This window comes from Cervus canadensis, chromosome 20 (genome assembly GCF_019320065.1).
Source record: "Cervus canadensis isolate Bull #8, Minnesota chromosome 20, ASM1932006v1, whole genome shotgun sequence".
Taxonomy (NCBI): domain Eukaryota; kingdom Metazoa; phylum Chordata; class Mammalia; order Artiodactyla; family Cervidae; genus Cervus; species Cervus canadensis.
The window spans coordinates 3,174,818-3,191,750 of record NC_057405.1 but is presented as its reverse complement, the minus strand read 5'-3'; the positions used below and the strand labels follow the sequence as shown (position 1 = coordinate 3,191,750).

At 41.8% G+C, this 16,933-nt stretch overlaps 1 protein-coding gene across 1 annotated transcript in view; it reads left to right on the top strand.

The window, feature by feature from the left end:
- Positions 1-3,586, top strand: part of RRAGD (Ras related GTP binding D) — a 34,187-nt gene extending 30,601 nt beyond the window's left edge. Inside the window, exon 7 of the mRNA XM_043439472.1 lies at positions 600-3,586. Within this exon, the coding sequence (XP_043295407.1) occupies positions 600-751 (152 nt within the window). The 3' untranslated portion in view covers positions 752-3,586. The remainder of the gene's footprint in view (positions 1-599) is intronic.
- Positions 3,587-16,933: the final 13,347 nt, after the last annotated feature.

Here is a 16,933-nt window from a genome sequence, read left to right as displayed (position 1 = left end):
TTAAAATTTACTTAATATTGAAACACTGAGAGTGTCATTGATCGTTGAATTTCTTAGCTCAGAGTTGACCTGAGGTGATGATAACCCCTCTGAAATTGGGGACTTTGTTTTCCCGAGGGCTTATGACAGTAGCTTAAATATTTCCTGAATATCTTTTCAGTAAATGCTGATTGATGGGGACTGTGACCTGGAGATGTAAGCTGACCTCCAAGTCAAGGTCCGCCTCTGTTCAGAGTCAATTTAATAATGCCTTTTGGGGAAAAGATATAATAAATATTTCACTGAAGATATATCTTAATTGTTCTTACAGTTTTTAATTCTGAAAGATTTTTTAAAAGGGCAGTTCAGCTGGTTTTTCAAAACTTTGGGGTCATAGACACTTTTGAAAATGTGGTATATATTCTGGAACCTTTCGTTTGTAAAAATAGATACTCACAAGACTTTGCCTGCAATGCCTGAAGCTCGGCTGCAGACCTTCTAGGGAAGTCTATGGACCTTATGTTTTCTCCTCTACCGCCCCCTACTGGCATTTCCTCGCTATGGCTGACTTGAAAAGGCTTCTAGGTGGCACTTAGAAATATTTTTGTTTTCTTCTCCAGGGCTGATTGACTATAATTTTCATTGCTTCCGGAAGGCCATCCATGAAGTGTTTGAGGTGAGAATGAAAGTCGTGAAATCGCGAAAGGTTCAGAATCGGCTGCAGAAGAAGAAAGGAGCCACCCCCAACGGGACGCCTCGGGTGCTGCTGTAGGTGGGGTTTCAGGAGCATCTTTGGAAATCAGACGTTTCAGTGAAGCTGCTGCCCTGTGTTGCACTAAAGGAAGAGGAGGAAGGAGATGGGGACACAAGACACACGTTTGTTGTAAAAAAACTCAAGGAAGAGGAGGAAGGAGATGGGGACATATGACATACGTTTGTTGTTTAAAAAAAAAGAGATCCTGCCACCCTTTCTTTTAATCTTCTCTTTTTTAAATAAAGTAAGCACTTTGAAGCAAAAACTTGTATATTAACAATGAAGTGAAATCTACTGTAACTTCATTACACAAATGTAAACTTTTATGGTCCGTAGTCAGAAAAAATCCTGTGTGCGCACTGCCAGGAACTGTATATATTTTGCACTTTTTCATGTTTTCTTTTTCTCATGGAACTAAACTTTGATAAAACAACTTTTCTAAGCTTTGTTCTGTCCTTGGTGTCTAGGACATGCATACTGAGTCTGTATCTATGGGGCAAACGGAAATTAATCAAAAAATGATGCATTAGCAATGACTTTTTTAAGCATGGGAATCTTTGCTACCAATTGTTGAGAAAAATCATTTTTCCATGGAGGAACAGCTTGGGGCGGCAAGCTCCAGGAGCAATAAGACCTGTCCCCTGTTTATAACGGATATAAATAGACGTTTTATAGAATAATATTAGCACCAAACTTATCTAAACATTTCTATAGCTGTGACAGTGCTTCCCTCCGTGACAGTTTTTATAAAACTCTTTACCTCAACAGACATCTCTAAAACCATTTTATACAGAGAGGTTCTTTCTTTCTGCTGTGTTATTGTTGTCTTTTGGGACCATATTTCCAAAATGGTGCCAATCACTGGAGAGAAATGGGAATGTCGCTGAATTGCAGGGTTTCCGAAGGCTTTTCTGTACCTGCCACTGAGGCTAAAGTAATATCAGAAGCTACATGGTTTCCCAAATGGAGGTGACTAGCATTTGCAGATTTAAAAATATATCCAATTTTAAAATATATACAGTTTTTCGCCTCTGTGGAATGGGCCTCTTGCCATGCAAGAATCCAAATGTTTATTTAGGACCAGTTTCTTTTTTTCTCCTTTTGACATTGTTCCACAACCACAGGCAATATTTCAGTTCTCGGCCACAGAACTGGATCCTGGCGGGCACATCCATCACCTCTGAGTCTCCTCAGCTGTGACAGCGTGCCTCATGGACTCTGCTTGTCCCCACCTACGACTGAGCCAGGGCTCGGCTCGCCCGCAGCATGCTCTGCATGGCTGAGAAAGCCGTCCTGAAAACTGCTAAAGGGCAGGGGCGAGGATGACCAGAGGAGGCACTGTAGTTAGCTCTGTCTGTTTCTATGAGATTCTTCCTCTTGTGTGTACTTTAGACCAACAGCACGTGAAGAGATTCTAAATCTACCCCCATCCCAAACCATTCCAAGTAGATAATTCTAGTCTATCCCAAGGCTCAGTGCCCTAAAGCATGTTGACAGGTATTAGAAAATATTCATGTGTATATATTTTTAGCAGAGCCTCGTAGGGATAGCAATGCTGATCATAGCAAAAATGGATAGTTCCTAAAGCAACTTTTCCTTGAGACCATCCGTGGCTTCTTTCTATCCTCTCCTCATCCATTCTTCCCAAGTCCTATTCCTTTGAGGCTGGAAACTGCAATTTAAGGTGGTAGCTGATTTGAGGTTTGAGCCCTCCCAAGGATCTGTGCATTTTGGAAGGAAATTTGTAAAAATCATGAAGGTGCCCTAACTCCCTTCCTCATGATTCCTGCTCAGAAGCGCTGTGTAGGATCCCAGGGGCTCCAGGGAAGTCTTTTTCCTAATTTCCAAACCTATAACCAACATGGTACCTGGAGGCTATTCTTACAAATCTAATTCTTTAATATTTTTTACGCAGTGTTTCTTTCTGAATGTGCAAATACAGAATCACTTTTCTAAAACAACTTTATCCTCAAGATAGAGACATTTGCCTAACTGGTAAATCACACATTACTTAGGTATATATATTAGTGTAACTAGGTGGAGCTTCCATTTTTAAGCTGGGTATATGATGGGTTTTGTTAAAATGTGCCTTAAATGCCTACTACTTCAAAAGCAAATGATTCTTTGGGGGAAAGGCAAAGTTAATGCTATGGCATCAGACCCAAGTTCATGGTAGTAAGTACACTCTTTGATTAATGACACTGATATATAGAAACTGCCTCAAAGCCGTCAGCATGGCGATGACCTCTTAGTTAAAGAAAATGTAGGAGTTACGTCTAAGCATTCAGTTTCTGGAGTCTGTGCTATTGGAATCACAAAATCTCTTCAGTTCCTTTTTCACTTGTTTTTGATATGGGACTTAGCTTTCTTACGTGTGGTCACTTTCATGTCTCAAATCCACCACTATAAATACATATAAGTATACAAAAGAATGTGTAAATATGAAGCTCAAATACATGGCTATGGTGACTGCTGTGGAATATTTGTGATCATTTTCAAAGGTTGAGAACTTGACCTAGAGGTTTTCAGGGCAATTAGAACTTACATGTGGGGGTGAGACTCTGAATTATCATCTTTGTTTAGTTTCGGTAATATAGATTAGCGTATATGGCCAGAGTGGCATATTTCTTTTCTTTTTCAGAGTGGCATATTTCTGATGGAATAGACATTAAAAACTGGTTGACATTCACAGACTACTATTTTGTGAACATAATATATTTTGGACCCTTAACTATAAAATGAATAAAAACACAGCAATATTGTTATGTACGGGTTATATGCGAACTCTGTTTGAAATATATTCAAGAAAAACAGCTGAATTGTCTTGATTATTAAAGTATGGTATGCATTCAATTCATGCGGACTGGATGTAATTTGTAATCAAGTATAATATTCATTGGGCTTCCCTGGTGGCTCAGTGGTAAAGAATCTGCCTGCCAATGCAGGAGACCTGGGTTTGATCCTTGGGTCAGGAAGATCCCCTGGAGAAGGAAATGGCAACCCACTCCAGTATTCTTTCCTGGGAAATCCCATGGACAGAGGAGCCTGGCTGGCTACAGTCCATAGCATTGCAGAAGAGTTGGATATGACTTAGTGACTAAACAATAATATTCAGTATTATGTTTTATTTGAGCAGGATGTTATTTATAACCATTGTTAAACCATTGCTTTCAGGAATATTAGCTGCCAGTTTAAAAGCATGTGTCATGTGCTCATGATTTGGTAAGGATCTCATTTTATTTCAAGCGTGTTCATAACTTATCTTTCTGGGATCAGAATGGTCTCTTTCCTGAAAAGGAAGCATGGTCTTTCACATTTGTGAGGTTGCATATACTGTGCATGCATATCACTGCTTCATCAGACCTGCTGGTTTCTTTAGATAAATGTGTTTGTCCTAATTAATCAGCTCTCATATTAGGGAAATGAGGATACATTTCTCTATTTAAGTTGGATTTACTTTTTTTTTTTTAATTCATCTCTCCATGGTGCTGCCCAGGTGGCTCAGATGAAAAAGTGTCTGCCTGCAGTGCGGGAGACTTAGGTATAGGTTCGATCCCTGGGTCGGGAAGATCCCCTGGAGAAGGAAATGGCAACCCACTCCAGTACTCTTGCCTGGAAAATTCCATGGATGGAGGAGCCTGGTAGGCTCCAGTCCATGGGGTCATAGAGAGCCGGACACGACTGAGCGACTTCACTTTCATCCCTCCATACTTTTGATGGGGACATGGTTGTTTTGGCTGTAGAACTTCCTTCAGTAAGCTCAAGATTTTGATTCTTGCTGCTCTGGCCCTAATCCCCAGCCATCTAAAAATTCTTTTTCTAAGAGTCCACCTTTTGATTCTTAGTAAGATTCCACCGTATAATGACTCTACAGGTACACTCAGAGTTCTCCGAATGGGCTAGCATAAGATGTTATATATGAAATCCTGTTTCTGATTGGAAAATCTAATCTGAAATAACTACTTCCAAGATTTTTAATCAGTGTTGATATTGAGTATAGGGGAAAGGAAATGTCTTTAACAACATTATGGGATACTAGTAGACGCTGAGTGCACACAATATGCCGTGCACCGTTCGTAAGCGCTTTTACCTAGTTACCCTCATAAGCCCAAGAAGTGGGCACTGTTACCCTGTTTTACAGTTGAGGCAGCTGGAGCCAGAGAGGTGCAATGACTTGGTTAAGATACTACTAAGTAAGGCACGAGGCCTGGAGCCTGACCTAGGGATCCAGTCCGTCAACCGCTGCTCCAAGTACCTCACCAAACGTCCCTTAAAATGCCCTCCTTTTGGGAATTCCCTGGTGGCCAGTGCTTATGACTCTGCTTCCGGTGCAGTGGGCAGAGGTTCCATCCCTTGTCGGGGAATTAAGGGCTTCCCTCGTAGCTCAGGCGGTGAAGAATCTGCCTGCCGTGCAGGAGACCCGGGTTCGATCCCTGGGTCGGGAAGATGCCCTGGAGAAGGAAATGGCAACCCATTCCAGTATCCTTTCCTGGAAAATCTCATGGACCGAGGAGCCTGGTGGGCTGCAGTCCATGGGGTCGCAGAGTCGGGCATGACTCAGCGACTAACACTTAACATGCCAAGAAGCCACACACACACACACACACACACACACACACACACACACACACACACACACACACACACACACACACACACACAAATGCCCTCGTTTCATGAATAGAAAGAGAGGGACTTGAAGTTCGGGGTTTCTGCTGCATGGGCTTATGAGGGCTGACAGACAGGGGCGTTTATAGACACAAAATCAATAGGTACAGTCCTCTACTGTGCTTCACTTGGAGAAGCTCAACAAAGATGCTTTTTTTCTTCCTAATCCATTAAATAATTCTACTGCCAAAAATAATATTAACAGCATTTAAACATCAGAAAATGTAAATCCTTTTTATAGCCATTCGGTTTTTTTTTTTTTCTTTTCTGGGGTGGGGGCAGCCGTGTGCAAGGCTTGTGGGATCCGTGACCAGAGACAACCTGGGCCACGTTAATAAAAAGCACTAAGTCTAACCACTGGACCACCAGGGAATCCACAGCCTTTTGATTTTTTTGAGAAGCATTAGTATATCAAGCTCTAAGAAAATCAAGGAGAGAATAAGCCTTTGATCTTAGTTGTAGTCAATCTTTACCTTGATTTTGTAGTATATGTTGTAATAACTTAAAACACTGATCTGGATGAAAATTCTATAAGATACATTTCAACCCTAACCCTTCAGACCTATATTTAAAGTTGCCACTAAGGTAACCTTTGTTGGACTCTTCTGTAAGAGGAATCTCCAATCTCACATGTCCAAAATGAACTGGCTTCTTTCTTTACTAAATATTGTCTCCCTGTGATGGTGTGATCATCTTCCTCCCTAGTGTCCCTGCCAGAAACTTGTGTCTTTTTTTTTTTTTTCCCCACAAAAACCTTTATTGTTTCCATTTGGTCTGAGGCTTGGGAGATTGCTCCAGGGTGGTTAGAAAGCTGCCGAATGGCTGCAGGAAGAACCCCTAACACCAGAGGGCCTCCTCAAAGGCAGAAGGACTCTGGAGGCTCCGAGTTCTGCTTGGAGGGTGAGTCTTTCCAAGAGATGCTCGCCAGCCTAGCCTGGGGACCAGCCAGTCTGGGGAGGTAAGTCACGTGGTTGCCATCTTCTTGATGAGTTTCACCTGCTTGTCTGGAAATGAGGGCAGGACCCAGGGCATGCAGACCCAAAAGGACTTAGGAAAGTTTCTTCTCCATGAGAATGGCAACTATCTAGGCTCCTGGGTTTTACCTGCCCTCATCCTGGAGAGGCTTTTGCACGTCCCAGAAGAGGGTCCAGCCATTGCACCTGTTCTGCCTTTTAAGAGATATTGGTGCCTCTTCTTGAACAGTTTGTGGAAAAATGACCCTCGCCCACCAGAGCTCTTTCGTCGCCATTCAGAGTAGAAGCCCAGAGAGAGGGAGGTGTGGGAGGCCCACAAAGGCATGACCAGGATGCTGACAGGGGCCTCCATCTTGGTATAACAGCTCCGATGAATCTGGGTGCTCACAGCTAATTGGTAAAGAGCTAAGCTCAGAAAATGGTGTTGGCAGGCCCTGGAGGCCCAGGGAAGCTGAATGGCTGATTCCGGAGGTTGCGACTGGAAAAGAGGTTGGAGGCTGGAGCAAAGGGCATCCCTGGGTCTGTTCTGTCCAAATATTACTGAAGAGAGACCTCAGGGACCACAGCACACGGCTTCCACCGCATTCTTGACTTGCCTCCTGCTCACCTCCAGGCAATCCCCCAGTCCCTTCAGCTCAGCCTGACAAAGGTCTCCTGAGTCTCTTCTCTCTCTCTCCCCTCCGCTATCCTGGTCGAGACCACTTCCTCCTCATATCTGAACGTCAGCGCCCTCTCCCCGCGTCCCTCTGCCTCAGCCATCCATCCATTGCATTCTCTGCACCAGACCTGGGCTGACCTTCTAACGCACGTCCCACCGCATCGCCGCTTGCGTGCTCACACCCTTTGTAGGTTTCTACTGCAAACAGCAGTCAGACGCCTCAGTGACATCTGCAGCCCCTGTCTGCCCGGCCCAGACTGCTTCTCCAGCCTCGGTTCCTTCTCCCTCAAGAGCTGCGCTCGTGGTTCCCTTCATCAGTCATTTTCTGAGATATAATTTTCTTTCATTCAGCAATTATTGATAGGATCTCTATTATATGCCAGACCTTGTGCTTAGTAAAATAGCTCAGACAGACACTGACGGTGCAAGGATTTTGATATCTAAAAATAATAGAAAATAAACCAGTTTAGGCCCTGCAGATGTCAGTGTTTGCAACCACAGTTGTCTTGAATCTTACATTCTCCAGCAAAGCCCATGGAGGACCATAACCAGCATCTGAGAAGTTGAGTTGTTCTTCTAAGAGCAGACCAATAGTGATACTTAATATATCATTAATATATCTTTAATCTACTGTAACTATTATGTTGGCCAAAAACTTTGTTCAGGTTTCTGAACAAACTTTTGCCAACCCAGCAAATGTAAGAAATAGAATGTGAAAGTAAACATGTTTACTGAAGTAGTGCCTTCCCTATTGAGAAAAGAGGTACATTATCTTTTTTTTTTTTTTCTTTATTAGTTGGAGGCTAATTACTTCACAACATTTCAGTGGGTTTTGTCATACATTGATATGAATCAGCCATGGAGTTACATGTATTTCCCATCCCGCTCCCCCCTCCCACCTCCCTCTCCACCCAGTTCCTCTGGGTCTTCCCAGTGCACCAGGCCCAAGCACTTGTCTCATGCATCCACCTGGGCTGGTGACTGTTTCACCATAGATAATATACATGCTGTTCTCTCGAAACATCCCACCCTCACCTTCTCCCACAGAGTTCAAAAGTCTGTTCTGTACTTCTGTGTCTCTTTTTCTGTTTTGCATATAGGGTTGTCGTTACCATCTTTCTAAATTCCATATATATGTGTTAGTATGCTGTAATGTTCTTTATCTTTCTGGCTTACTTCACTCTGTATAAGGGCTCCAGTTTCATCCATCTCATTAGGACTGGTTCAAATGAATTCTTTTTAACGGCTGAGTAATATTCCATGGTGTATATGTACCACAGCTTCCTTATCCATTCGTCTGCTGATGGGCATCTAGGTTGCTTCCATGTCCTGGCTATTATAAACAGTGCCGCGATGAACATTGGGGTGCACGTGTCTCTTTCAGATCTGGTTTCCTCAGTGTGTATGCCCAGAAGTGGGATTGCTGGGTCATATGGCAGTTCTATTTCCAGTTTTTTAAGGAATCTCCACACTGTTCTCCATAGCGGCTGTACTAGTTTGCATTCCCACCAACAGTGTAAGAGGGTTCCCTTTTCTCCACACCCTCTCCAGCATTTATTGCTTGTAGACTTATGGATAGCAGCCATCCTGACTGGCGTGTAATGGTACCTCATTGTGGTTTTGATTTGCATTTCTCTAATAATGAGTGATGTTGAGCATCTTTTCATGTGTTTGTTAGCCATCTGTATGTCTTTTTTGGAAAAATGTCTGTTTAGTTCTTTGGCCCATTTTTTGATTGAGTCATTTATTTTCTGGAATTGAGCTTCAGGAGTTGCTTGTATATTTTTGAGATTAATCCTTTGTCTGTTGCTTCATTTGCTATTATTTTCTCCCAATCTGAGGGCCGTCTTTTCAGCTTACTTACAGTTTCCTTTGTTGTGCAAAAGCTTTTAAGTTTCATTAGGTCCCATTTGTTTATTTTTGCTTTTATTTCCAATATTCTGGGAGGTGGGTCATAGAGGATCTTGCTGTGATTTATGTCGGAGAGTGTTTTGCCTATGTTCTCCTCTAGGAGTTTTATAGTTTCTGGTCTTACATTTAGATCTTTAATCCATTTTGAGTTTATTTTTGTGTATGGTGTTAGAAAGTGTTCTAGTTTCATTCTTTTACAAGTGGTTGACCAGTTTTCCCAGCACCACTTGTTAAAGAGGTTGTCTTTTTCCATTGTATATCCTTGCCTCCTTTGTCAAAGATAAGGTGTCCACAGGTACGTGGATTTATCTCTGGGCTTTCTATGGTACATTATCTTAAAATTGTGTTGTATTCCTTTGATGTTCAGACTTTTCTAACTTAATCCACATGCAAAGTCAATATGATTTCCAAATTAGATTTAATAAAAAATTTATCTTACAGATAAACTTTAATTTTTTACTTTAATAAAATTTTCTTTTTTATTTATTAACACTTTTATTTTAATAAAATGTTTATAATACAGAGCTTTTCAATCTGTTTGTACCAGGTACTGTGAGTGCTGGCCAAGGTGATGTTTATATCCTCCTAATATGTTGATATGAGTTACAGTGGAAGATGTGAGGCAATGCTGATGTAGGAAATAAGGCTAATACAGAGCTTTTTATTTATTTATTTGGCCACACTGTGTGGCTTATGAGATCTTAGCTCCCCAAGCAGGGATTGAACCTGCCACCTTCAGCAGTCTTGATAGAATATTATGGTTTTTAGTTTCAATAAATGATTTACAGTTAAAGCTGAGATGGAGTTTCAATCTTGAAAATAAACTATTTTAAATAGCAGAATGGAAAAAAAAAGACAGAATGAACTTGTGAATTCGTACCCAAAGCAGTGTTTGAATGGGATGCTTAACACTGCCATAGGACAGAACTATAGGAGTTAACCCTTTATGAAATCCATTTTTAACTTTCTGTTGTGAGACACAATAAATACAATTTCACATTGCAAACTATCATGTCCTCATACTTGCAAATGTTACTTTTTAATGACCTCTCATTAAGTACTATCCTGTCTACTTCCAAGGCATTCTAGTGTTTTTCCTCTTTCCCTTATACAAAAAAAAGACCTCACAATCCACTCTTGGGTCATGGCCTGCCATTTGTAAGCACTGCTAGAAGAAACCCACTGACAAGATCAAAGATACCTGAGGATTTTCTTTCTAACCTAAAATATTTTCCTTCTCTCTTTTAATTTTAAGATCTTAACAAATGTAGGAAAATTCTGAGGAAGTTCTTTAATTTTTCTTTCATTTGATCCAGGCTTTCAGCTGTGTCAATCAGAAAAATTTCACTTTTGCTGTCAGTAGAGATTTTAATGCATCTCAGGAGCCACTTGTTAAACAAAGGACAGGTGTTTTGTTCCCTTGCATATTCACAATCTCCACAAATAGATATTCTTGTATTTCTAATACCTTTGTAAGAAGCTTACTACTAATGATTTCCAGTGCTTGTTCTCCGAGGTCATAACCTCAGGAATAATTAATAAATATGTCTTCACCATTTTCCCCTGATTCTGCTAGGTGGCCTTTATAAGAAATTTTATAAAAAAAATATATAAGAAATGTGTCTCGTTGCTTGAGGTCCTTACAAGAGATAGTGTCTTCTTAGAGGATTTTTTTCAAAAAGGACAAAGACAAAATATAAGGCAACTCTCTTCTGAAGAATGATATTTTGGGGAAAAGTTTGCTTTTTATCCTGGCATATATGGTATATATTTCCACTGAAGAACATTTGCACCTAAAGCCTGCTTCAGCTTCTGGGGAAGTCAGACTGGCCCAGCTGTTTTCTCACAAGATGCGATGAGGCAGACAAAGTATGGGATACCCATGCCTTTTGGTTATTTTATGATGAAAGAATACACTGTAGGAAGTCCAGGACCACTTTTTTTTTTAAGTGGTGGATGACTTGGTTATTATTCAAAATTTGCCTATAATTGTAAAGAGCATTTTACCAGGAAGCAGGTAAGGTTGTTTGTGCTAAAGGCATTAATATTGTCTAATGTTCTGTGGCTGTAGAATTACTGGGAGTTCCATAATTCTTGTATGCCTTGAGCATCATCAATAGAATGTTTCACACATCTATGGACTATGATTTTTTTTTGTAAGTTTGTGGATGTTATAGTGGTAAATTAAACACAATTTTATTTAAAAGTATTTAACTTTTGAGAGTGGTTTTTTTGGTCATTTTGCATCTTCCTAATGAACAGGAACTGAAAATTCTGTGAATGTAGAGAGCAGAGTTCTCGGCTATGCTGACTGGTCTGTCGCTGACCAAGTGTTATCCCTCAGCAAGTGGCTAAAAGGAGTCCAGAGAACGACAAACTGGGGCGACAGGATATGGGGACACAAGAAAAAAAGGCATAGACTGGGTGGCAGAAGAACAGTGCCCAAGAGCTGTTAGAAAAGGACTGCAGGTGTGAGGGGGACGCGGCTGCGCCTGCCCTCTAGCTGCCGTCATGAGGTGCCCCTCACCCATGGACACCAGTTCTGTCTTAGCTGCAGGTGTTTCCTGTAGAGCCCAGTTTAGCAAATGAAAGATCTCCTGTCAGACTCATCAGTTCATCAGAACTGAGTAAGAAATAAAGTATTGTCATTTTTGTTGTTATTTTTAACAGCACCTTTATTTTAAAAAAAGAAGAAATGCAATCATGCAAATAAAGCAAAAGCCCAATACTAAGCAGGTTTGCTTTTCCTCATCCCTGATATCAAGAGCTGTAGTTTGGGGGGAGATGTCAGATAAATTCAAAGATACAGTAGCAAATTAGGTTTTCAAGAAAAGACATGATTTTTAAGAAAGTCATAGTAAAAATTATTTTAATAATGTTGCAAACAACTATTAGAAAATGTTCTTTGCTTAATAATGGGGAAAACTTTTTTTTATATATTTACTTGGCTGCACCGGGTCTTAGTTGCAATACACAGGATCTTTAGATGCAACATGCAGGAAATTTAGTTGCGGTATCTGAAGTCTAGTTCCAGGCCCCCTGCACTGGGAATGCGGAGTGTTGGCCACCGGACCCTCAGGGAAGTCCCAGGGAGAACTTTGAAATGTGGTACAAGTCATTTGGTGGAAGGGATCCACTGCACTAGTATTGTAAGCACTCCCCTGGTTTCAGGTATACTCACTTGATACCACTCCAGAATATTTTTTTCTGGGATATAATATTAGAAAAATGTTCACATAGAATGAGCAGGGAAGACATATTTTGACTATAGCAGAAATTAAGAAAGAAAAAACGAAGACGCAGTTTCTCTCCTGGATCCCTCAACTGGCCACCAGATGGTAGACAAAAACAAAACTATTATGCCCGCAATGCAGTAAGGTGAGGCATGAAAACAACAAAGAACTCCTTTCCGGCTGACATTTTTGTTAAGGTAACCAGAGTTTAAACGAGTGCCCCTGGTAACGACCAACATCTCCTAACATTAATACCAGCCAGCAAGTTAGTACCATATTAACCACCACAAAGGGGAAATCCTGGGGGAAGAAAATCGGAAAATCTATGGCAGGTTCTTTTTTTTAAATGAGAAATCAAAACCTCATGAACTATTCAAAGTAATTAATAAAATATACAAAAGTTCATATATGGCTTTTTGAGATTTCTTCAATTTGCATTATATACTAGGAAGACACTGACATAAAATTTGTCAGTTCAAACTGTTTTCAACTAAATTTTAAAGATCTAATTGGCTTTATTGAATGATTCATGAATTGGGCTGCTACCCATGTAGCATGCAGAAAGGAGTTCCAAGAAACCTTAATAGGCAGAATTGGGGAATGGGTGCATCGTTACAGTTTTAGATAACCTACCTATTGGTATGGCAGGGAACTATGTGGAAGGTTACCGCGTTGGTGCTGACCAGAAAATTCCAGGCTGACCAGTTAAGAATGCATTCTTGGAGGAGGCTATAACTGCAATTAGGTTGGGTATTGAATATTGGCTTGCTGATGGGGGGCTTAACACAAGTGACTCCATTTTGGGCCTGCCATTTCTTTTTTAACTATACAAGTTACAATAGCGCTGCTGCTTCCAAAACAAGTAATCCAGTTAGCTGATGACAGATATTTTTAGCATAAAAAAATAATAGAATTTCAACTGTGTTATACCTATGCTTCCTAAACAAAGGCTAAAGGTCACTACACTACAGTGTTAATCATGGTCATTTCTGAACAGGAGAACTATAGGAGAGTTGTATTTTATTCATATTCCAATATTAAACAACAATCATGTTATTACTTTCATGACCAGGAAAAAAACATTTTGGGAATTCCCTGGTGGTCTAGTGGTTAGGACCCCTGTGCTTCCACTGCAGGGGGCCCAGGTTCCATCCCTGATCTGGGAAATAAGATCCCGCATGCCCAGCAGCCTGGTCAAAAGAAAAAAATTCTAAGGGCAGATTCAAACAGTTACTAACATGGGAAGTGATGGAATGCAGAAACAAAGGAAAAACACTCAAGAAATAATAGTGCAGCCAGAAATCAGAGTTCTAGTTCCTCCTCAAGGGAGATATATAAAACAATATATCTTTTAGTCTTTCTATAGGAACTAAGGCGCCCCACTCAGGTGGAGGATGGTAACTTCCATCGTCAGTTCAACAACATCGATCAGTTGTGTCCAATTCTTCGGGACCCCATGGACTGCAGCACGCTAGGCCTCCCTGTCCATCACCAACTCCTGGAGCTTACTCAAACTCATGTCCATTGAGTCAGTGATGCCATCCAACCATCTCATCCTCTGTCGTTCCCTTCTCCTCCTGCCTTCAATCTTTCCCAGCATAAGGGTCTTCCTCCAATGAGTCAGTTCTTTGCATCAGGTGGCCAAAGTATTGGAGTTTCAGCTTCAGCATCAGTCCTTCCAATGAATATTCAGGACTGATTTCCTTTAGGATGGACTGGTTGGATCTCCTTGCTGTCCAAGGGACTCTCAAGAGTCTTCTCCAACACCACAGTTCAAAAGCATCACTTCTTCGGTGCTCAGCTTTCTTTATAGTCCATCTCTCACATCCACACGTGACTACTGGAAAAACCATAGCTTTGACTAGATGGACCTTTGTTGGCAAAGTAATGTCTCTGCTTTTTAATATGCTGTCTACATTGGTCGTAACTTTTCTTCCAAGAAGCAAACGTCTTTTGATTTCATGGCTGCAGTCACCATCTGCAGTGATTTTGGAGCCCAAAAAAATACAGTCTCTCACTCTTTCCATTGTTTCCCCATCTATTTGCCATGAAGTGATGGAACCACATGCCATGATCTTAGTTTTCTGAATGTTGAGTTTTAAGCCAACTTTTTCACTCTCCTCCTTCACTTTCCTCAAGAGGCTCTTTAGTTCTTCTTCACTTTCTGCCATAAGGGTGGTGTCATCTGCATATCTAAGGTTATTGATATTTCTCCCGGCAATCTTGATTCCAGCTTGTGCTTCATCCAGTCCAGCGTTTCTCATGATGTACTCTGCATAGAAGCTAAATAAGCAGTGTAACTTCAGGCTGAGCACAAGATTCCTGGTGCACCACCCTGTTACCTCACCACCAACCAATCAGAAGAAAGTCACACACCTGGGAGCCCTAGAACTCCCCAGAAAATCATCTGGGAGTTCATGTTTTTTTGAGCAGGAGTCACTCTCTTAGCTTGGCCCTTGCAGTGAACTGTTCTCTGTTCCAAACTCTGGCATTTTGGTTTGTTTGACCTCACTGTGTCGAGCACATGAACTTGCAATCGACAGCAGTTCAAGGATACCTCTGAGGTTCTAAGAAGCATGTTCCTCTTTTCAAATAGCAGGGAAGAAAGGCTTTACATTAATATAAGACAAAAAGACAGCCTGATTCCTTTTTATTGCAGTGAAAACAATCCCAGTTTCAGAGTCAGAAGACCTGGACTTGAATCAGGGTCCTTCCACTTTCTAGATAAGTAGCCTTGAATGTAAGTCAATGAAACTTGAAGAACCTCTGTAAATTGGATTTCAAAGTATTCAAATCAAGAAATTAACAAAAATCTAGAAAACTTCCTTTTATCAATACGATGAAAAATAATATGTCAGAAAGATATGTCAACTGGAAAAAAAATGCACATTCTAAATGTTGAGAATTCTGTTTTATTTGCTGGCCTTACTGAGGACTTTAGCCTAGGATGGTGCCTCTCAGGTATCTCTGAGGAGTCGTTCCAAATTGGTAAGAGAGGAGCCAGAATATACAGGAGTTCTTGCTGGGAAAAAACCAACCAAACAAAAAATGTAAAAAACATGTAGCTGAACAACAAAAGATTACTGTTAATCACAAAAATACAGGTATCTCAAGTTCATGATTTTAGTGCTTTTCTACCTATGAGAAGATGCAAGAGTCGGGACTCTAAAATTATTCTGTCCACTCTCTAGGGCCAGTATCCTGTTTTACTTTATCCTGAATTCCCCTCAGGGTGTACCTTCAACGGGCAAGTGCAACAGCTGATGGCAGGCAGACATCCTTTGTTTACTGAAATGGCAGGCAATATTTTGGGGGGCCACAGATAAGAACTTTTAATGTAGTTGAAAATAGAATTTAAGCTTGAGTTCTCTGGGACCTCAATTGTCTTCATCTGTCAAATGGGTATAAATAACCCATGTCACTAGCGTGAAAAGGCACAACTTTTCCCTTTTGAGCTCTTGGCTGACACCCCTTGCAACAGACAAATGAACAAAAGGAAAAACAAGCTGAATAACTCCCTGAGTCCCTACCAAAGGTTGGCAGTATCGTCAGCTAAAGACGGAAGAAAGCTGTAGGGGGGTTGAAGGAGGCCAGTAATGAAAGGGCACAGGGAAAGCACCTAAACAGGGGTAAAGGCTGTTTCGAAGATTTGTTAGCATCTCCTCCATTCAGATTCTCTTGCCATTTCGTCGACTTTCTCAGACACTGGTGGCTCAGGCCGTGAAGAATCCACTTTCAATGCGGAAGACCTGGATTCGACCCCTGGGTTGGGAAGAATCCCCTGGAGGAGGGTAGGGCAACTCTCTCCGGTATTCTTGCCTGGCAAATCCCCACGGACAGAGGAGCCTGGCGGGCTACAGTCCATGGGGTTGCAGAGTCCATGGGGTCGTGAGAAGACACAGCTGAGCGACTAAGCCCAGTACAGCAAAAAAATGTGTTTTAAAAAACGCGAATTTCCCTCAGGAAAGGGTAAATTCTACTCTGTTTTCAGAGATTCTCTTGTGCCTGCTCTTTCTCAAAAATATTCAGCTCAAGATAATCCTTATGCCAAAGAGGCATATTTTGGGGTGGCATATTGTTACCTTTCAAAAAGAAAGTTTTCTATTTTTATATAACAAAATAAAATTTGCCCAACCTGATTAACCCTCTTCATTCCACATAGAATTCTCACCTTCCCTCTTCATCCACTCCATCGTCCCAGTCCCCCCTCTTTTCCTAAATCCTTGTCCCTTTTTAAGTCTTTTTCGTGACGTCAGTTTCTACAATGAAGCCTGAAATGTGTTCTTTGAGGGGATACCTTTCATTCATGTATGCTTCCGAACCCAATTCAGTTCTTTTTTTAAAAATCTTCCCAAATGCTTAACTGCCTTGCACCTAGCATATTTGTCTGGGGGAAAAATGTTATAAAAACCCTTCTCATTCTCTTATCACTGGATTTCGCCTTTCCTGCTTCACTGTTTCCACCCCAAACAGCTACCGGTCTGAACACAAAGCAGTTGGCAGTGGCCGGTCCACACGGGCGCCGGGCCGGGGAGGCTCGGAACCGGTCTCGAGGACCTGGGCCCCGATCCGCCCGCAGCGAGGACGGCCGGGGCGCTTCGGCCGCGCCCTTCCGCGGGGAGCCCCGCGAGCGCCTGGGGAGCCCGGGTGGGGCCGGCAAGGGCAAGACCTGAGCGCCGCCCGCTCCTGCAGATCCCGGAGCGCGCGTCGCGGGGCCGGCGAAGGGACCAGCGGCCGAGCCGCGCCCCCGCCACGA